We start from the raw sequence: 23,045 nt of genomic DNA, 5'->3' as shown, positions 1-23,045 counted from the left end.
AAGAGCATAAAATCACTTTAAAAAATAATTCTCGAACAAACCTTAAATTCTTGTTTTCAAAAGACAAATTCAATGTAAAGGTAATAAATTTAATTTTTAAAAACAAGTTCAATTAAAAAAAAATGAATTCGTCTTTTCAAAAAATAAGCTTATTATTTCATATGAAATTCATCTTTTTTAAAACATCGTTTATCATCGGCATTTCTTGTTTTCAAGGCTATTGGCTATTGAGGAAAGCTAATGTCAACTTGACCACGAGAAGAGAGAAAAGTGAGGTTAGCTTACTCTTACGATACTCAATAAAATTTGAAATTAATAAGGGTTAAGTATTTAGCAAAAACCTTAGTAAGGTGAATAAAATTAATCCTTAAATTATTATTATTTTTTAAAAAAAAGATTGTAGTATTTCAAAAGATATCTTAAAAAGGAAATTTAACGTAAAAATAATAAATTTATATAAAAATAGTTGAATATAAAAAGTAAATTGATTTTTTTAATATGAAATTTATCTTTCCAAAAGGCATTTTAGTGTCACCATGATGAATTATTCTTACAATGAATTTATCTTTTTAAAAGAGTTATTACCAATTGTGATAATTTTAGAGATATTTTAAAGAAAATAATTTTTTTTCAAACCATATCATTTATGCAAAAGCCTAGTCATCAGGAGAAGGGTAATGTGAAGTTTTTTTTTTAATTAAATTTGAAAACTCACTTATATTTTTCCTTATTATAGTGTTTGTGTTTAAACAAATAAAAATTATTAACTAAAAGTTTGAATTTTAATAAGTTGTCATTTTAACATTTGGAATTAAGAATTACTAAGCATGAGAATAGTATATAAATAAGGCTTTTATTTTGATCCTTATATTTAAAGCATTAAAAACTAAAAACTATTTCTAATTCGTTGAACAATCAATTTTTCATCTAATATTCACTTCTTCGAATGAATTACGAAAAAGGGAGCCAGAACCGAAACCTTTCATCAAATCAAATTTTGATACCATTTTAAACAACCAATTTTTATAAAACTTTAAGCATGTTGGATTTAAACTCAATCAATATATATATAATTAAAAACTAAATATTATTTTTAACTCGTTAAATAACGAATTTTCCTAATTTTCTATAATTTACTTTTTTCGTTGAATCACAGAGAGGGGGTTGAACCGTAACCTCCCACCAAATCAAGTTATAATTCTATTTTGAATAATCAGTTTTCATAAAAGTTTAACCTAATTATCAATTAAACCCAAAGATGTAATAGCATATCCGAAATTAAACCTTCCCTCTTAATTTCATTAAAAATCTCAATCAACGCATATTTTTTTTTTAGGAAAAAAAGGTAATAAGATTAAATGGTAAGGAATTGGAGGCCATCATGTTCGTAGGTTGATTTCCAGTAATTTTTCTTCCCACACCTTTTGTACCTAATTTTGGAGATTCTAGATATGAAATGAGGTGTCGCTTTAAGAATGAATGCTCCAAAAGAGTGTTCAGTGCCCAATCAGCTTCTTCCAACCAATGGGAAATCATGATGGGACCCTGTGACACCAACCCAAAATCAATCAAATTCCGAGCATGTGAGCCGGATACGTAGAATATACGCGCCACAAATATCTTCTCCGAGTACATACAATTCATGCAGTGGCGTGTCCACTCTAATCTCCTATCAAATAATTTAATTCACCGCGCTCTGCAATCTTCACGTGCATGATCTTCCATTCACTGCATCTCCTCTCCTTCTTTTCCCCACTTCATATTTGGAAAATGCTAGGTCTTAATGTCTAATTGGTTCGCACCCGATTTCCATCTAATTAAAGCATAATAAATGTGACATAAATATGAATAAATAATATTTTAATAAATTTATTTTTCTACGTGGCATAAGGTTGGGATACGCTGTCTGTTTCTAAAATTGCACCAAAATAAAAACAGCCAATCCCTTGGAATAGTTTATATTGATTTGAAGGAAAGATTTTACCCAAAGGGTAAGAAATTGAGGTGTACGGGAAACACTGTGTGGCCAAATTGTACCCAATGTTTCCCGTCCTGGGCACGGTGCATAAACTGGGGCCCACATCCAATTCGGTGCCAACGTGTAAACACATCATGTTGCTTGCCTTTCACCTCACCACTAATAGGAGAGCGCGAGTCCATATCAGAAAAGGGCTCCACAGTAATTTCACCTAGAGTTTGGGGGCATTCCCGTAAACGCACCCACACATTTAGATTCTCTCTCCTATGCACGGCTACTATATAAGACTACATAGGCCCGTATCAGACTTCCATTCATGTAATAAACCGATTATCTCTCTACAATTCTGCAAATCTTCGATTCGACTCCGCCAGGTACATTCAACGTTCTGCATTTCTTCGTCTCCCTTCAATCTTCCTCGCATTTCTTTATTCCTTATCTGCCTCAACTGAAACTGAAATCTCATTTTTATTTATTTATTGTGTTTTTTTTTTTTTGAAAATTTGATGTCTATTTTCCTTTGCATAACCTTCGTTCGATCTGAGCATCTGATACGTTTTGTTTTGATCAGATGTTTATTTGTGGAAAATTTGTGTTTGATTTGATTGATTGTGGATAGGTGTGATGAAGGCGCCATTTTTTTTTTGGGAATATTTCGCATTGTGAATGTTTGTGTGGACGTGTAAATGCTAAAATGATGGCACAATTGCTTTGGATTTCGCATAGTGGTATTGAGCAAATATTTAATCTTGTGAGGCTGGGTTTGATGTTGTTTGGAAGACGGAGTTGTTGTGAGTACAGAGTTGGAAACTGCACGCCGTATGGCGCATTTGGCATGTGGCGTGATTGGGGCTTGGTTTGTATATGCTACTTATTGGCATAGGATCATCTATTTCAGAAAAATTGGCTTTACAAGGGAATTTGCCATGATATTATGGAAGCTAAATTAATCATGCTATAACCAATTATAATGAGGACGAGCTTAGGAGCAAAGACGTATACTTTTTTCTCATCCCTCATTTAAACTAACTTAATTAATCTGTGAAAAATTAACACCAGCTCCCATTTTTTGAACTCACTTAATTCCAGAGTAAGTGTGATCAATTGGTTCGTCCCGATCAATTTAATCAATCTTATTGCATCAGACTTGAAAATGGTAACGTTTGATCACAGTACATGGTGTAATGATTATGAACCATTAATGAGAGTAAAAAAAATATTGCTCCTTATTAAAGGATTGCTTCCAAAATAATTCATTCTTCTGACAACTTAAAAAACTTAGTACTCAGCAATACTTTTTGAGTTTGGTACCCATTCACTGTAAGTGGAAATCTCATTTTACTTCAACAATTTGGGAAAAGGAGGAAAAAATTGGACTTTGTTCTCAGGATTAATGTTGCCTGCCATCTGTTTGTTAAATCTATGCTTTCCTATTTGTGTATTAATTTTGCAGATAAACTGCTAGAACTGTATTTCTCTGGGAAGTGGCACACCATTTGTGTGTAAGATTGTTCATGTTTGCTCCCTATGACCAGGTTGGCCCTTAGTCTTTATTTTTATTTTGCAGGTCTCCACCAATGGGTTCTAAATCAGTTGTGGATTTAATAGAGGCTTCATCAGGAGTTCATTATTCTGGATTTCACCTAGACGGTTTGGAACCACGAAATACAGAGGTGGAGCAACCATCAACCTCAGCCGCTGAAAGTGTACATAAACAACCCTTTGTCATTGGTAAGTGCTGACACAAAATTTTATTTACCTTTTTTCTTCTTGTTGTTGTTACATTTTTTTTTTCTTTGTTGTGGTGATGACAATAAAAGGGAATAGGATTTATTTCATTCCCTATTTAATGCATCTAAACTTGGCTGCAGAAATATGTTGCAATAATTTGAAATGGATTTTAAAATGTAATTTTAATTCAAGAATTTAAAATATAATTTGCAATAATATGTTGCAGCTAATAAGTTTAAGGCATCTTAACTTAGCTGCAGAAATATGTTGCAATAATTTGAAATGGATTTTAAAATGTAAATTTAATTCATTCTTGACATATTTTTCTTGAAATGCTATTTAGTCCTTTTGCTCCTAGTAAGATGCATGATGATTACATTTAGTGATGTGAGAATGTATGACTGGTGTCTAGAAAAGGGTGTTTTTTTTTTTTTGGTTAAAATAACAATTATTAATTAGAGTATTTTGGAAATAAAGGTTTGGCTTCCTTTCTAATTTATGATTTGGCCTGAATGGAGTCTGACTATTTATCTGGGGAAGCTTTACCTGTCAAGGAACATAACAAGGTTGAAAAGATAGGACTCATCGTGGTGCTTCATTAAGCTTACTGTACTTGATGACTTTTGAGTCTAGGGGCATGTCAATGGCTTGTTATGGGGCATTTTATTTTATTTTATTTTTTTTGATCAGTGTTGTTGTGGGGTATTTTATCACCAGCGTCATTGGTCTTTTTGTGGTTGGCTGTTTGAACCATTCCATCGTTCCACTTGAATAATGTTCATATGCTTCATTAGTTTATGAACTTTCAATTCTTTTACCACAAATTCCATTGATTCCTTTTTTATAGTTCCTGTCCTCCGAAATTCTTCTGCCTGTTATCATGACAGTCCTTGCTGGTGCTTGCATAACCACTCTGAAATATTCTGAAGATGTGATTCGCATATGAAGTGCAAGCAGTTACTGTGATATGTTGTAATGATGTATTGCAAAAAGTATGATGTCACTATGCTCATATTACAATGGGATATCTTGTGAACAATGAAATCATTCTTTGAACTTCATATGGTGACATGCCACTTATACCTGAATTGAAGTGGTTTTATAACCCTTCTGGGAACAAACATGATTCAAAACCAAACCAGAAGACAATCATGTGTGTTGAAAACGAACTTTTATCCAGAAGACAGAATATAAGGAAGGCACTCCCAACTTGATGGTTGAATATTTGTGTTTTGTATGTATATATATATATATATATATATATATATGATGAATCCAATATCTATTTACAAAAAGAGTGAGAAGAATGAATCTAACATACTTTTGTCAAGGTTGATTTGTATATTCTGCCCTATAAGCAGTCACCCATACAAGCACAAAACTTAAAAAGAGGGTGGTTGTTTGTAGGAAACTTGGGAGCAAAGTATGGAGACAGCTTGCCGAAAGTGTTACTTCAGGGGGTTGGCCATTCATGTTCATGACTAGTGGCCTATGATATTCATGTCCTAAGGTGCAATGGGCTTTCATGGTTTTTGAGTTTTGACAAGGAAATGTGATTTATACCCACTAAATTTAGTATCAACTTGCATATACTTTGTCAACTAGTGTAATTTCTTATTGGAGTTGAAAAGGTTCAAGTTATTAGCAACAAATGCTGACGGGAACTTCAAAAGGATGTGGAAATTCAAAGGGATTTCCTTTAGGGAGGGGGTTCATCGGAGAAAAAGTTGCATTTAGTGAAATAGTCAACCATTTGCAAAAAATGACAGAGCGAGGGCTTAGCATGTGATGTCTTTCTTCTCTTAATAGGGCTGCTGTGGGATAGTGGAGTTGGAGATATGCCTTTGAAGGGGAAGCTTTCTAGAACCAGGTTATTTGGGAAAAATATGGAGAGGATGGGGGCTGGAGGTATTGCATAGTAAGAGGTGGGTATGGAGTTGGGCTTTGGAAAGCTATTAGGAAAGGGTGAGACTTTTTAACAGCAAAGCTTCTTTTGAGTTGTGTGATGGGAGGAGGTTGAAGTTTTGGAAAGATTGATGGTGCAGGGAGAAACCCTTAAGTGTGTCTTTTCCCACTATGCATGCCTTAGCTTTTGACAAAGAGGCTTGGGTAATTGATGTATAGGTAGAGCCAAGAGAGAGGGGACATTGGAATCCATGTTTTTTGCAAGACACTTGAACGATTAGGAGTTGGAAATTTGTGGTGTCTTTTTTCTAAAGGTTGCAAGGGAAATTTGTGGAAAGGGTTGAAAAGGATAGGGTGGTGTGGTTAGGTTCAAGGAATGGTGCATTCTTGGTCAAATCTCTTTATTCTTTGTCAATGCCATGGTGCTCATTCCCTTTCTCAAAAGGTATTATATGGAATTTGTGGGTTTTGACTAAAGTGAGCTTTTTTGCTTGGGAAGCTTGTTAGGGAAGGCTTTGAATTTAGATAAACTCCAGAGAAAACAGATGTTATCTTTGTAAAAGCAAGGTGGAAACCATTGATCACATGCTTCTTCATTGCCTTGAAGCTAGGGACTTATATTTTCTTTATTCGGTGTCTATGAGGTCCTTCTTTATTTGGTTAAGGAGACCTTCTTAAGTTGACATGACTCCTTTGTGGGTGGAAAACACAGAAGGTCTAGAAAGCCACTCTGTTGTTTGTGGAAGGAAAGAATCCAAAGAACCTTTGAGAATGTGGAGCAATCGGTTCAATCTTTGAAGAACTCTTTTGTTAAAAATTTATCAATATGGGTTAGGATGTACATGGTAGGAGGATCAATGCTTTATTTGATTTTGTTGATTGGGTGGAATCTAGATGAGGGAGGGAGCATATTTTGTAGCTTGCCTTTCTTGATCATACGTTTTGCTTTCCTTTGTATACATCTTGTGTACTATGGTGCATAACTCTTTTTAAATAAATATATTTTCTTTGCTTACTTTTAAACAAGGAAAAAAAAAATGTTGATGGAAACTTAATGGCAGTGTTTGTGATGTATGAGTTATTGATATCCTTGTTTGTTTCTAGTGCAACCAATATTGCCATGTTTTTTCCTTGTGTTGTTAGATGCTTGTTGTTTGGCAATCTTTTCATACCAATCATTTTGCATTAAGAAAAGATTTGTTTTCTCTTTTAATCATTTTTTTAACTCATAGTTTAAAACATGTGTATGTGATTCTATCAAACATTATATGGGCTAGGTGTTGCTGGGGGTGCAGCTTCTGGGAAAACTACAGTTTGTGACATGATTATTGAGCAGCTGCATGATCAGCGTGTTGTACTAGTAAACCAGGTAATTCGTGATTCAAAATGTCATTCTCTGAGGAAGTGAAGAAAGTTCATTTTTGTAAATTTCAATGTGCTTTTGATTTGAAAATTTGAACCACTTAGGGAAGGAAGAAAAATCTGAATCTATAGTGCTTAAAGGAAATATATGTTTTTAAAATGGTTTGACTTTAGAGACGTTTTCGCTAAATCATTTGAATCTTTTGTGGGAAAGGTTTTGGGGTGAATATTTGATAATTTCATAATACTGGTACTATATTATATTATAAGTACTCATTATTACAGTTTGCTCTACACAATACACACATAAATATACACACTTGCAAATAATTTACAATTGAGGCGCTACTATCTTTGATTTCATGATGAAGTGAATTGCTTCCTTTTGCAAGTAAATATCATAGAATGGATGATTTGGCAGGATTCCTTTTATAACAATTTGACTGAAGAGGAACTTGCACGAGTTCATGAATACAACTTTGACCATCCTGGTGAGGACATTTCTGTAACTTAAACCAGAGAATATCAGGGAATGAAAAAAGCAATGATCTGTGCAAAATTTCCTATGATTGTGTTCAATTACTGAAATAATTATTTTATTTGTCTTTCATTTCTGTTTAATCCTTAAAAATTTATCATTTCTGCCATTTTTGCTGTAAGAAAATGCATTATCTGAAACTGGTTCATCCAAAGTGCTGGAACTTCTTGTCATTAGGATGCCCCTTGGTATTTTGAATGTAGGATTGATGGGAAACCGGCCACTAGTTACAAAGCTTGCCACTTGAATCATCTCTGTAGTTGCTTCTACAGTGCACTTGAATACAGTTTTTCCTTATTATTAGGATTTGGAATTTGATTAGGAGTTGCTGTCTTAAGCTTCTTTGTGTAACACTTCTTGTTTTCCATTTACATCAACATGCAGTTGGTTAGGATCATCCAGCTCACCCCTTTCTTGACCCTGCTTTGGAAAGAGCAGGGCTATGTATATATAGTTCATGATTTATGGTCATGTTTCTATGTTTTCTTTTTCTTATTTTTTAATTTTTAATTTTCTTTCATTAGGACTGGGTTACTTTGATATATGATACTGTGAAAACAAAAGATGGTTTCTATTTCATCGAGGATCATTTCAATAAGTTATATTTGGGTTATGGACGTCATCCAATTTTCCTCAAAAGTCTTTGATTACTTAGCATTTTTCTGCTGCCTGCAGTTAAACTGCACAGGAAAGTTTATTGTTTTGTCATACAGATTTGTTGAACATGAATCCAAATAATTTGGATAGAAGGCTTCATTGTTTCTGTTTTGGTTGGTTATATAGTTTATAAGTGTATTCCAAAAGATGTACCTGTTCATTTTAAAAGTGAATTCCTTAGTTAATGTAACTTAATTGTGTTCTTACTTTTGATATCTGGTTCAACCTATTGGATTTCATTTTCATACTAGTTTGATTGTTCTTTTCAATAAATGATCAGATGCATTTGACACTGAGCAACTATTATGCGCCATGGAGAAGTTGAAGCATGGGCAAGCAGTAGATATTCCAAAATATGACTTCAAGAGTTACAAAAACAATGTGTTTCCAGCTAGAAGGGTAAAATCTTTCTTACACATGGGTCTGGAAAATGCGTCTTTCAATATATCAAATGTCATTGTTTTCTATGCAAACTTGTTGCTGAATATCCAGAGACTGTAAAGATGTATATACATGGCTTTGTTTTCAACCTTTTCTTTTTCAAAAATTCCTGGAAATAAGTATTTTTGATATAATATTTTTTCTAAAAGGGCATGGTATTCTAAATTAGTACATAAATCATCACTATGTTAACATGTTTCATTTTTCTCCTTCTCAAAGTGCTTGTTAGCAAACTATCAAATTGAATAATTGAACTGCCCATTTGGGCTAAGGGTGTCAAGCAGAGCAGCTGCTTGTAGTGTAGCAGTTGAATGTGGCACGCTTGTCTATCCTTCTTCTCCATTATTTTTATGATAGGCAATATATGTGTATATGACTTGTGTACTTTGGTGCACTTTTTGTTAGGCACTGTTATTATATTTTTTGTTTATTCTTCAATATTATATATATAGATAGATGGATGGATGAATATATGTGCTTGTTTATATGTGTGTATTTGAATTCAGTATATTCAACATATATATTCTGATGTTAATCTACTTGTTTCTTACTTATTCCTAAGAATGATGCAGAGTGAAATGATGAATGAAGTAATAACATCAACAATAGATTCCAAAACAGAATTGCTGAACACAATTTGTTTTGCAAAAGCTTTTAATAAACGATAGGTCTTTTAGTTTGCCTCCAAATTATTTCTAGACACATGGCCATGGGTCAGGTTGGCAGGTGTTCAACACATGAATTTTCAATTGGTAGAATTGTACTACACATTATGGATCTCGTATTATTTACCTTTAGCATGAACCAAATGAATGTCTTCTCATAATAGTTTAGAGATCACTAGCTTCTAAAACAAAAAAAAAAAGTTTAGACATCACTACCATAGGCCTCCAATTAGAAAATAAAATAAAATCACTGACATAGAACCTGGTTAATGTCCTTCCATGGTGCTGTCTTCTGGCCCTTTTGTCTCCTGCAAGGGTGGTCCTGAATCCTGTGAGATTATATTTCAGGTGCTTGATTTCTGTTCCCGGGTTACATGCATTGAGAACCCTCATTGCTATGAAATATTTGGCAGGTCAACCCTTCAGATGTGATAATTTTGGAAGGCATACTCATTTTTCATGATCTTCGTGTCCGGGAATTGATGAACATGAAGATATTTGTTGATACAGGTTCTTTCTTTCTGCCTTTACTGCAGAATGTCAATTCTTGTACTTGGTCTTGTCTTATTTATTAATAGCTTTTGTCCAGGCATGAACTGTGCTTTTAGTCTGTACTATGAATATCTTATTAAATTTAGAGAAGTCAAGTGGTACTGTAGTTATATTGATTAATGGTAACTTTAAATTAATAACTGTTTTAATCATTTTATACATTTCTATTAGTTGTAAGAACTTTTTCAGTGGACATGTTAAGTATCATTAGTTGCCAAGGTATTTTGGCTATATGGAGCTTATAACATGGTTATTGTTTCAGTGTGTTTTTAATATTTTGGTTTCTTAAAATGAGGTGATCTTACAGTAAGGCACTTCATTCCTGTTTGTGATTCAAGAAAACTTACTAAACAAGGAAATTGAGATGTTTCTTATCTTCAAATTGTATCTCGTCCGTCTCATGTAACCTGTAGAAAATTTCTGGTCTTCTAATATAATTGCCATTTTAGTACTCAGTGGATCTTGTTGGCCAAGTTTTTAGTTCTTACTGTTCTGCATAAATTTTTTCAAGCTTTTTTTCTTACATCTAAATGTAAATGAAGAGAAATTCTAACTCTAGCAATCTCTTGAATGTTATATATCACTACTATACATTTATTCAAGGGCTTATCAGATATATCAAGGAAAAAACAATTCGGAAGGCCATAACTGTCAGATGGAACATCAAAAAATATATTCCTGTCATTCATGCATTTCAGTTCTTTTGTTGATGGTGAATGCTGTTCAACCATTGTATTGTCAGAAATTAAATTTAACTGAGGAATGAATGCAAATGAAATTTACATTGTGCCCATGCGAACTTTGACAATAAAATGATCTACAGATTGCGATTTGAGAGATATTCATGCAGAATTCTAATTTAAAGGTCCAGTGACTGGAAATCCCTTTAGTTTTTGCCAGGAAATCTACTTGTGAAGTACAATAGGGTTTTATTCCCAGAATTTGATTGATTCTATTTACCTTTCATTTATATGAACTTATGAAATTGAACTTACTAACTGAATCATTTTTAGTTGGCCAAATTGTTTTCGTCTTCTTCTTCTTTTCTGATTAGATGAGTATATTCACACCTGAATTCTTCAACCCAGCTGAGCTCATGACCATTGTGGCTTCTTGCCCCAAATTCTTCTTCTTCTTGTTGCCCAAATTCTTCTTGTTCTTGCCTGTATTCTTCTTCTTCTTGCCTGAATTCTTCTTTTTCTTCTGTCTGATTAGATGAGCATATTTATGCCCAAATTCTTTGACTCACCAGAGCCCGTGACCATTCTTCTTGTCCAAATTCTTCTTTTCTGTTTAGATGAATATATTCATGCCCAAATTCTTCAACCCATAGAGCCCATGACCATTTCTGATGTTGGTCCTCTTGTTCTTCAATGTGTTTTTCTTGCCAACAATTAAAATCATTGGTTCTGATGTTCTCTTAGAAGTATGAATTGTATAGTGGATTCATGTTGTTTGTGTTTCTTTTGGATTGTATTACTGAGTTGGGCTGTTATTCTATGGTCTTCACTTGCAAAATTTTCAGTGCAGATGCTGATGTACGGCTGGCAAGGAGAATTAGGCGTGATACAGTTGAGAAGGGTAGAGATATTGGTATGGTACTCGATCAGGTTAGTAACTTTAAATTTTCATTTCTTCAATATGAAAGAGATCTCCAAGGGTTCTTTTGCACTTTAATTTCAAAATCAAGTGATGGGTCACTTGTTTGATATTATCAGTGGTTTGAATATTAGCATGGCAAGCTACAAAGGACCATAAGTAGGTCTGGCATGTTATACTAATAGGGCAAACCTTGCATCAGGGTGATTATCTTAGTTTTCTATCATTATAAGTATGGGTAATATTGATGCTCCTTGAAGTACCCTGCACAATGAAGAAAATGCTCATGATTTTGGATGAACAGAATGAGTTCTTTGTCAATGTTCACTGTATTGGACAGATATATCAGCCTCCTGTGGCTTGGCTTCTTTGGTTGATGACTTTTTCCTTGTTTGGGGCAAGATGGGTGAAAGCTATGGGGGATGTGAAGGATATGGAGCACTTCTCTCTTATGTGCAATGTGATGAAAAAATTGAGAGAAACAAAGCAAAAGGGTCTTGGAAGGGTTGGCTATGTGATGATCAAAGAGGTTGTCCTTTGATTCTATAGGAGGGAATGATATACATTGTGAACTTAAATTCTAACAGTTTAAGCTATTAGGAAAATTAGTTGCCTAATATGGTACTAGAGTCTTATTTAGCGGGGGATCATGTGTTTCAGTCCCACCACATGTTTATTTTTCCAATTTATTAAGACTATATGTAAGGCTAAAAGAGGTTGTCTTTGCTTGTGGATATGGAACTGCATATTGTACGTGAAGAGGGTATGTGGAGGGATTAGGGTAGGGAACCACATGTTAGGGAGGATGTTAGAGAGCCATAATATACATTGTGGATCCAAATTCTAACAATTTGAAATTTTAAGAAAATTGATTATCCAAATATTTAATAGATTCACTGTATTGTGAATAAAGGATTTGACATTAAGAAGCAATTATCTTTGAAGAAATTATCTCTTCTAGATTTCAATAATATGATGGGATCCAGAGTTGGACGAAAATGTTGTATATGTGAACAATAGGGCTTGTCAATGGGAAGAAATCATCTAATCTAGATTTTATTGATATAATGGAATCGTAGTGTTAGAAGGATGTTGATATCGCTAGTTTTTCTAGCTTCCCTTATCTTTGGAGAATCTGAAGTCCCATATTTAGTTGTTCATTGAAGACTTCATCAAAATTTGTGCACCACAGGAGAAATTGACCTGGAGAAGTAGGTTTTTTTTTTTTTTTTCTATTTGTATAGGCAAATAAGCAATATATTCATTAAATGAAACAACACCTAACAAAAGGTGCACTAAAGTATACATGGTGTATACAAGGGCACCAAAAGGCTTCATGTAGTTGTGGTAAATGCCTAAAAAAAATCTACCACCCACTACCTAGAGCTTAACCAATTAACAAAGTCCAGTATGGACAAAAGATAATCTCTTATATACACCATCACCCATTCCAAAAAATTATACATAAATGATTGTTTGATTACTTGATTGTTTTTTTAGTCTTTTTGAATGTTTTATCGTTTCTCCTTCCATATGATCCATAATAGGCATAATGGAGCAATTCTCCAAGCTTTCTTTCTCGTTCTTCCAAAAAAGGATTTGTGCCAGCTCAAGAGTGCTTTCCTTACTAAGGATTGCATGACTCACTTTATTCTAAACATAGTGTAAATCAACTGCCATAAGATGACTACTTTCGAACAATGAAGGAGAATGTGGTCAACCATTTTTTAGGCATAATGGAGCAGCTCTCCAAGCTTTCTTTCTTGTTCTTCCAACAAAGGATCTATGCCGGCTCAAGAGTGCTTTCCTTACTAAGGATTGCATGACTTACTTTATTCTAAACATAGTGTAAATCAATTGCCACAAGATGATTGCTTTCAAACAATGAAGGAGAATGTGGTCGACAATTTTTCTTCTCCTTTGCATATGTAACATCTATTTGGCAGTTTCTGCTACCTTTTTTTTTGAGCTAATCTAGTATCAAAATCCTTTCCCACGTAGCTTCCTAAGAAAAAAAGGGTAACTCTCAATGGGATCCAAGGATTCCATACAAGACAGGGAGGGAAGTCCTTTGTTTTTCTATTGGACATAGAAGAATAAAGAGATTTAACTTTAAAAATACCACTCTTTGAGTTCAATTAGATCATTTTATCCTCTACATTCCTACCAATTATCTGCACTTGCAATTTCCTAAGAGGAGCTTCTACCCCATCTATCTCCTAGTCATGGAATTGTCTTGAAAAACAAGGGTTCCTTACATCGCCATCACTTTCCTACTCCCACACCTCAACTAACGTGCATCCTTAGTAGTGGCTATGGAATACAATGTAGGAAAAAGCCTCTCCAACGGGTAAGTCATCACACCACTTATCCTTCCAAAATTTCACCTTCCTCTCATTTCCCACGCCAATGTTGATTCTGTTGTAAAAATCTCCCATATACCCACTCCATATCTTTACCTAACTGCTCTTAAGCACAAATTTCCCTCTTCCTCTTCGTATTTCTTTGTGATCACCTTCTTCCAAAAGGAGTCTCTCCAACGTTAGTTACCTAGAAGAGCTTTGTTGAGCATGGACAAAGTTCTAATGCCCAAACCACCCTTCCTCTGACCCACATAGACTGTCAACCAACTAATTAGGTAAGGGTTTTCCTCTATAACATCTCCCATGAAAGGATATTCCTTTGGATCTTTTCCAACCTTAGGCTCACCTGCCTCGGGATGACAAAAAGATACATGAATTATATAGGTACGCTAGAAAAGGTGTTTTTTTATTAGAGTTAGCCTTCCCCTTTTTGAAAAGTACGATCTCTTCGAAATAGCAAGTTGTTTCTAAAATCTTTCCGCCACTAAATCCTAAACTTGAGTAGATTTGAGGAGCTTCCAATGGAAGTCCCAGATAAGTGGTAAAGAGAGTGCCCACCTTATAACCCAGAACCCTCATTAAGTCCTCCACATCAGTGAGTCCCCCAACTGGGATCAACTAACCTTTATGCAAATTGATTTTTAACTCTGGGATTGCTTCAAACCATATGAAAATCCAGCTCAAATGCTCTATATGCTCCTTAATAGCATTGCAAAGGATGAGGGTGTCATCAATAAATAATAAGCGAGATACCTCTTATTCCTCCTCTTCTACTACCCACAAAAAAGCACACTAGAAAGCCCTCTTCTTTAGCCCTACTCAGAACATGGGAGAGAGTTGCCATGGACATCATGAAAAGGAGTAGCGAGCCGTAGAAATGCTCTAGTGAATCCACTTTATCCATTTGAGGTTGAAACACATTTTTTCTAAGAGCACCAATAGAAAACCCTAATTGATGTGATCATAAGCCTTCTTAATATCAAACTTGCTTATGGCTGCACTCTTAGAGCACTTCAGTCTTGTGTCAATTGTTTCGATTGCTATGAGAATTGCATACAAGATTTGTCTACCCACCATAAAAGCATTGTGAGATGGTGAAACTACTTTACCTCCTACATTCTTTAATCTATTGGCTAGAACCTTTGCAAGAAGCTTGTATAACCCACCAAAATGATAGGTTTGAAGTCCTCCAAATCTTTGGCACCCTTTTTTTGGGGACTAGCACCATAACCACATCATTAGAGATGTAGGTTGTGATGCTACTAACTTATGAATTTATTTGTGTGATTTTTCAAAGAACCCAAAAAGTAGAGATGAAGTGCCTATGCCAATAATGATTACAGACTTATCTACTTATTAGTGGCAAGATGGGCTTTGGTTAAACTTATCCGTTGAGGAAGTATCTCAATCACAGGATTGTGTTGTGTTAATTTTTCATTGTACATGCTCATATGTGGGAATCTAACCGAGTTGGACAGGACATTCCTGGATACATGTTGACAAATATCCAAATTTGTCAAGAATGTAAATACCTTTTTCATATGATATGCATGGTCCACATAGTTCATTCTACTGAGCATAGTGCATGCTTTTAGATTTTTCAGTCAGACAGGCTGAAAAATTTACAATGCCATTTTGTTTAATTATTCATTAACACGTCATTTATTTTTTTTCTCTGGTAGTGTTACTGAGGATTTTAACTTAAGAGGTTGATGCCATCAGGTTGTTTTTCAGTTTTTATGCATGTTCTATACTTCCTTTTATGTTAATAATCCTTTTATTTAATCTTAGTGCAGTACTCAAAATTTGTGAAGCCAGCTTTTGATGACTTTATACTTCCAACAAAGAAATATGCAGATATCATTATTCCCCGTGGAGGAGATAATCATGTAGCCATTGATTTGATTGTGCAACATATTCGTACAAAACTTGGACAACATGATCTTTGTAAAATATATCCTAATCTTTATGTCATTCAATCAACTTTTCAGGTATATCAGCTCTTCCTATTTGCTATTATTATTTACTGTGTGGGTGTGGGTGACTGTGTGTGTGCGTGTTTTTTTAAATTCCAAATTTCATGTCATTGTAAATGTAAGGTCACATGATCTTGTGAATTCGATATTAAGTTTTATTTGCCTATTGAAGTTCCAAATTTCATATGATTGAAGCTTTATTTGATTTTATCCAGATACGGGGTATGCATACACTTATACGTGATGCTCAAACAACAAAGCATGATTTTGTCTTTTATGCTGACCGGTTGATTCGTTTGGTGGGTATTATTTCCTAGAGCCACTTGGTTCATTTGATAACTTCTTGACTTGGTAGTGGGTTTCTTTTATTTGGTTGATTCATTTATCTAGTCCCTTGTATCTTTACAGGTTGTTGAACATGGCCTAGGTCATCTTCCATTCACAGAAAAGCAGGTGATCACTCCAACTGGTAAGCTGATATTACTCAATGACCACCTGATTGTACAACTCTTGCTGTTTGTGTTGGCATTTTCATTGGTAGTGCCAAGTTAGATGGGCCATTTGCTCTCAAGCATCTTATGAAAAATACATGAAAGATGTCTATTAAGTAATGCAACTGTTTTTATATTTTCCCAAAAGATATCATATTTCACCAGCACAAATGTGAAATTCTAAAATTCCATGTTTGTGGATGTGCATTCAGGGAACTAATCTTTATTTTCCGAAATATTCAATAAAAGCAGTGGTGTTTCTATTGAACTCATGCAATTTTAAGTTTTGTGAGTTCATTTCTGAGCAATCCTTCTTGATTGTGGATAATTGGAAACTTGATGCAATTCAAAATCTTCTGACATTTCAACAAAGACTTGAGAATGTCGTGATGTCATATTCCAAAATAAAAATCTAAGCAGCGTGTTTAGGGATGTATCTTCCTCACCATGGATGAAATATGGTAATCTTGGTTCAATGAATTATTTTCTCCTGCAATTTCAGTTGTAATTGATGATTCACGTTCCTGTGGAACTACTCTTATTTGTTACATCATGTCTTGCTTTTAAGACATCTCTTTTGGTATTATTACAGAGTCTGTATATTCTGGCGTGGATTTCTGCAAGAGATTATGCGGTGTCTCTGTTATCAGAAGGTACTGACTTGATTCAAAAGTTTCAAGCACCAAATTAAGAGGGTGTTTGGTAAATCAACTTAAGGATTTAAAGTGACTTAATAACTTAGTTAAGTTATTAAATAGATTAAACATGTTTGTTAAAACAACTTAATAACACAACTTAAAGTTAAAAATGACTTCAAGTATTAAGTCAAAATAGTTAATTTATTCTTACTTAAATCTAAAACTATGTTGACAAAAAAGATTTGAGATTGATATAAATTAAGTCATTAAATCATTTTTCAAGTCATTAAGTTGACTTACCAAACACCCTAGATATTCATGTGAATGATATTCAGTTATGTGTTTGCTCCACCAATCTGTAATTTTTTTCTTTTCATGTGTGGATGGTAATTTTTTTTCTTTTCATGTGTGTAATAATGAAATATGTGGAAGCTAATTATTTAACTAATTGTCTGAAAAAAGGCTAAGAACACCATAATTCATTATTACACTAATGTATTATTTTCATTGTGTGTAAATTTATGGTTTCAAGTTGCAATACTATAGAATTCAAAAGTATAATTGGAACAGTAAGGGCTAAAGCCACAGAAGATTTATAAAGGTGGTTAAACTGCATCTGAACTGCGTGATGTAGAAGGGAGGTGGAGCTGGGAAAACATTTCAAATAGAAGAAATGTTGTGGCAGACAATTCATGGTATCACTAAAGGAAAAAGAAATGTTGATTTTGCATTTAGGACAGCTTGACAATTAAGTAGATTTGGGGTCTTGGGCCCCTCCAGCTCTGTTCATAAGTGGGGTGGAAAAGATCAAGCCTTACCCATTTACTGGGATTTTACAGATGTCAACAAAGTTAAAATATTATTAATTTTGAAAGTATTTTCAGGAAGCGTTTTCTTTTTGTCTTGTGTGTGTGTGTGTTTTCTCCTTTTTGGGATACTTTGCTTGTTTTCTTCTTGTTGAGAAAGGAAAAAGAAGTGCAAAAAGCATATTCCTGGTTATGGACCCATTTTCTCTTTGTCTTTTGCATTTTGGTTTGAACCATCTTCTCTTACTGATGCCAGTGGTGAGAGTATGGAGAATGCTTTGCGAGCATGTTGCAAAGGTATCAAAATTGGGAAGATTCTTATCCATAGGGAAGGGGATAACGGTCAGCAGGTTGGACAGATCTCTTTCTCTCTGTATCCTTGTCTCCCATGCACAGACACTACACACATGCATGCACAGATATCTATCTACTAACATTTTGACTGTTTTTTTATGTTTCAATGACTGGACAGCTAATCTATGAAAAACTTCCAAAAGATATCTCAGACAGGCATGTGTTACTCTTGGATCCTGTCCTAGGCACAGGTTCGTGTGTTCTCATGATGTAAAAATATTATTTTTGTCAACACAGAATGGTTTTAATTTTTTTCTTTTATATGAGCATACTTACAGAAGAATATGTTGGAAGTCGTTCATGATGAAGTTGGACGGCCTTTATTGCCAATTTGGGCTAACCATTTGCTAACATGTCCCAGTAACTCTTACACCTTGCCTAAGAGTTGCTACTTTGACTTTTGTCAAGAAATAAGTTATGTGCAACCCATATTTTATCTAGGCCAATCGTGATTCATCCCCTCCCATGCATGTCTCCAGGGAGACATGCTAAACTTGGTCAAAATATGACACTTGAAGGGCTCTGTACATACAACCCCATCCTACCTGAATCCGGAACACCCTGTTTTCTTTCATTTATTTCTCTTATTTATTTATTTATATTTTTAAAGAAAAGCATTATGCAATTGCAAATTTTTATTGATTCCTGATACTGCAAAAAACTAGGTTTAAGATTTGACTGTTCTGAACCTTTTCTAATTGTCTAACCATTTCTTCAGGGAATTCAGCTGTTCAAGCTATTTCTTTACTGATACAGAAGGGTGTACCAGAGTCCAACATCATATTTCTGAATCTCATATCTGTAAGCCCATGTAGCCCTTGTTGCTATTCGTTTTTGTATCACACTTGAACTCATTATAAAAAGTTTGACTTTTGGCTGCTCTCCTTCCCATGGTCCACTGGAGCTTTGATATTCATATAGCTGTAATCTGTCTAAATCTTACCAGGCACCTCAGGGAGTGCATGTGGTCTGCAAAAGCTTCCCGAGGATAAAGATTGTAACATCTGAGATTGATGTTGGTCTGAATGAAGATTTCCGTGTCATACCTGGCATGGGTGAGTTTGGAGACCGATATTTTGGTACAGATGATGACGACCAGCAACTGGTGGCCCCTCCACTATAGTTCAACCAGAGGCGCTTGTTTTTTTTCAAATGGCAATCATTTTGAAACTATCATCAGCAGAGTTAGGAAAATCAAAGAATCATCTGTACTTTTTTTTTTTTTGCTAATAATGAGTTGGACAGTGGGTAATTCCAAAATAGTTTTGACTACAGCAGACCTAATTACTATATTTTATTTTATTTTTAATTTTCCAAACTATGAGGTGCACTTGGAGTTGTTTGATTGCAAGTTTCAACTTGTCCTGGGAATTATATAGTTGAGAAGGGCTCAGAGAGCAATTATTAGATTCTGGGAGTAATGTGTGATTGCATAACCATGTCCTGGCCCTGTATTTGTGTGGCATAGAGGGCAGCTTATGAGCATCACTTATTTCCATGATATATGCTGTTATGAACACCAATACTTAGAGTTGATGCCATACCATGCAACCTGAATGGTTTTTGTTTTTCCTAGTCCGGATACCCCCTTTTATTTATTTATTTATTTATGCTACTTATTGTAATTTCTCATGGAAATTGTGTCTGCTCAAATGATGAGATGGTACAATCATCCCAAGAAACTCCAAGTAGCTGGATAACAATGCAAGTACAGGTGGTGAACTAGTAAAGAATAAAGATGGATTGTTAGAAAAGGTTCTGGTTGAGAAGGAAAGCCAACTAGCCAAGTAGGTTCCAAAAAATAGCCTTTTGGATGTAGCTCCTCAAGCTTCCAAAAGAGAAGTTGGGGATCAGGGGGGTGAGCCTTTCCACACAATTTCTTCACGGAGTAGGATAAAATCCCATGTCAGCGGCGCCACTTGGCTTGGACAGCGATCACTCGTTCCTCTATCCTAGGATGATAACCATTGTTGGGCTAATCTTTGGACACGTGTTGATCAATGGCAGGAATTGGATCTTTGGATATTCCCCAGTAAACTGATCTATATAGCTATGTGGGTGTGCAAGTTTGTTTTTGCGTTTCCCTCTCACTATCTAACGTTATCATCATAAGCTGAAACCATGTCGGCCTTTGTAGGAAAGTATGCAGGTACTCTCTTCCTCCCTGGCTTACCCCCCTTCTTCTCGTTGAGGATGAATAACCAGCCTTCTTCTCTAGCTAGTCTCTTTTTCACTGCATCGCATCACTTGTATATTTGGCATCCCCTAATCTATAAATATGATGTCTTAAATTGCCATTTATTCTACACCTGCTCACATGCAAACTTCAGCTTAAAACTTCCTTTATTCATGTCATTTGATTTTAGTCTCCAGCAGCATGACTCCTATATTACCAGTCGCCTTCTGGGGAAGTTGTTCATAAAAATGTAACTGGTTGGCCTAAAAAAGGTAAAATGGCAAATGAATTGAAGCAGCATATATTCTTTCTTCTCCTCTGTGTTGCCTGCACTAAAAAAATCAATAAAATTTTGAGGGCTTCATGGGTATTCCTATTAGGCATTGCCCCATTTTGCATGGTCTCATCCTGACCAGAGCCACTAGTTTGGGAGCCATGGACCATACTACCAGTATCTCACTCGGAAGATAAGGTGAAGTTGGTCCCAAGAAAATGAAAGCCCCCAGGATGTAATTATATAAGTTTAAACCTGTCATCATACCCTTTAAACATAGCTCAGGAAAATATAAAGCTTGACTAAAACAAAAGTATGAAACAATCCCAAGAGCTTCACCATATTATATCACTGCATTTTCTTTCTTTTGTTTTATCCAGATGAACTGATCAAGAACGCCAAGTACATTGCCACCCCTGGAAAGGGCATTTTGGCAGCAGATGAGAGCACCGGCACCATTGGCAAGCGTCTTTCTAGCATTAAGGTTGACAACAATGAACCCAACCGCCAAGCCCTTCGCGAGCTCCTCTTCACCTCTCCCAATGCCTTGTCCTACCTATCTGGTGTCATCCTCTTTGAGGAGACCCTCTACCAAAATACACGTGATGGAAAACCTTTTGTGGAAGTCCTCCAGGAAAACAATGTCATCCCGGGCATCAAAGTTGATAAGGGTACCGTCGAGTTAGCCGGCACAAACGGTGAGACCACAACTCAAGGCTTCGACTCTCTTGGAACTCGTTGCCAGCAGTACTACAAGGCAGGAGCTCGTTTTGCCAAGTGGCGTTCCGTCCTCAAGATTGGCCCCACCGAACCATCTGAGTTGTCAATCCAGCAAAACGCGCAGGGCCTGGCTCGTTACGCAATCATCTGTCAGGAGAATGGGCTTGTGCCGATTGTTGAGCCGGAGATCTTAACCGATGGGGATCATGACATCAAGAAATGTGCAGCTGTCACTGAAACAGTGCTTGCAGCAGTTTACAAGGCGCTGAATGATCACCATGTTCTTCTGGAGGGAACTCTCCTAAAGCCTAACATGGTCACACCAGGCTCTGCTGGACCAAAGGTATCGCATATATATATATACATATAATCCCACCAAATTCTTAAAATCCAAAGCGTGTGTGTTAATTTGTGGCAGCGTTAACTGGTTAACAGGTATCATCTGAGGTGATTGCTGAGTACACAGTGGCGGCATTGCGCAGAACCGTGCCGCCTGCAGTGCCGGGGATTGTGTTCTTGTCAGGTGGGCAGAGCGAGGAAGAGGCGACACTCAACTTAAATGCTATGAATAAGTTGGAGGTGTTGAAGCCGTGGACGCTTTCATTCTCCTTTGGGCGAGCTTTGCAGCAAAGCACACTCAAGACATGGAGCGGAAAGACGGAGAATGTGGGGAAAGCGCAGGGTGCATTCTTGGGAAGGTGCAAGGCCAATTCGGAGGCCACTCTTGGAAAGTATGAAGGTGGAACCGGTGGTGGGTTGGCTTCTGAGAGCTTGTATGTGAAGGGGTACAAGTACTAATCAACATGTGGGGAATGGGAATTAATTATGAAATGTATGGTGTAAACTTACTAATTCTCTCTTTACCATTCATGCTTATAATTTTCAGTACATATTCAAGAGATGTTTAATTGTTATACATCTGCATCACGTACATGATGATATTAATTTGGGAGAATTGGGCTTTAGACCCATTTGACTTTGATAATTAATAAAAAGTCCTTCAAACATCCATAATTAATTACAAGCATATGAGATAGGAATAGACAATAATATCATTTTGACTTACACCCGTCATTTTTGTCTTTATACCACTCTTTATATGTCATTTCCGTAAAATTCTCCATTATTTAATTTTTTTATTGTTTTTTTTAAACTCTTTTAAAAATAATTGAAAAATCGGTATTATTTTCTAAACAAAAATTATATCAATGATTCAAAAACTATTGAAAAAAATTTTTAATTTAAATAAATAAAAATTATCTTTTACATTTTAGAAGTAAATAATTTAATGATTAAAATACTATTTAAAATAAATATATTTACTATTTTTTTTTTCTTTTACATTAAAAAAGTATTTTAAATTTTACTTTTTTACTATTATAAAATAAAAAATTAATTTTTTTTAATCTTCTTCCTTCTTTATTTTAATAATTTTTTGAACATAGACTTTGGTAATTACTAAGTTATATGAAATGTTGCAAATTTGTTTATTAAAGAATTTTCTTATTAATTTGACTTAATTGAAATTTATTGAAATAAAAAAAAGGATGGGTGAAGAGTTTTTATTTTAAATATCCAATTAAAATGTTTTTGTATTTAGAAATGAATTATATTAATACATAGTATAATAGATATTGAATTTTTCTCATATAAAAGGGTTGAATGGTATATTTACTAATTTTAAATGAAAACAGTAGTTAAAAATTGTATAGATTATATTTGAGTTTGGTTTTAAAATATTTTTTTAGTTTTTACTTCTTTTATTTTTAAAAATAATTTTTATTTTCTATATTTTCTCTTTTTTAAAATATGTTTAATT

At 34.9% G+C, this 23,045-nt stretch overlaps 2 protein-coding genes across 2 annotated transcripts; both read left to right on the top strand.

Annotated features, from left to right (window-relative positions):
• Positions 1–2,301: 2,301 nt before the first annotated feature.
• LOC117909646 (uridine kinase-like protein 3) lies at positions 2,302–19,592 on the top strand. Its single transcript, XM_034823738.1, has 15 exons — positions 2,302–2,352; positions 3,546–3,709; positions 6,892–6,983; positions 7,398–7,467; positions 8,452–8,570; positions 9,691–9,787; positions 11,360–11,439; positions 15,588–15,782; positions 15,983–16,066; positions 16,176–16,236; positions 16,851–16,911; positions 17,959–18,052; positions 18,175–18,247; positions 18,775–18,857; positions 19,003–19,592. The coding sequence occupies exons 2-15, from the start codon at positions 3,556–3,558 to the stop codon at positions 19,177–19,179; spliced, it is 1,440 nt and encodes a 479-aa protein (XP_034679629.1). The 5' UTR covers positions 2,302–2,352; positions 3,546–3,555; the 3' UTR covers positions 19,180–19,592.
• Positions 19,593–20,100: 508 nt separating this feature from the next.
• LOC117909647 (fructose-bisphosphate aldolase, cytoplasmic isozyme 1) lies at positions 20,101–22,142 on the top strand. Its single transcript, XM_034823739.1, has 3 exons — positions 20,101–20,205; positions 20,887–21,569; positions 21,662–22,142. Exons 1-3 carry the CDS (start codon positions 20,178–20,180, stop codon positions 22,022–22,024), a joined length of 1,074 nt encoding a protein of 357 aa, XP_034679630.1. The 5' UTR covers positions 20,101–20,177; the 3' UTR covers positions 22,025–22,142.
• Positions 22,143–23,045: the final 903 nt, after the last annotated feature.

The sequence above is a fragment of the Vitis riparia genome, chromosome 19, assembly GCF_004353265.1.
Source record: "Vitis riparia cultivar Riparia Gloire de Montpellier isolate 1030 chromosome 19, EGFV_Vit.rip_1.0, whole genome shotgun sequence".
NCBI lineage: Eukaryota > Viridiplantae > Streptophyta > Magnoliopsida > Vitales > Vitaceae > Vitis > Vitis riparia.
The sequence above is the reverse complement of the archived record's forward strand: the minus strand, read 5'-3'. Positions and strand labels throughout refer to the sequence as shown.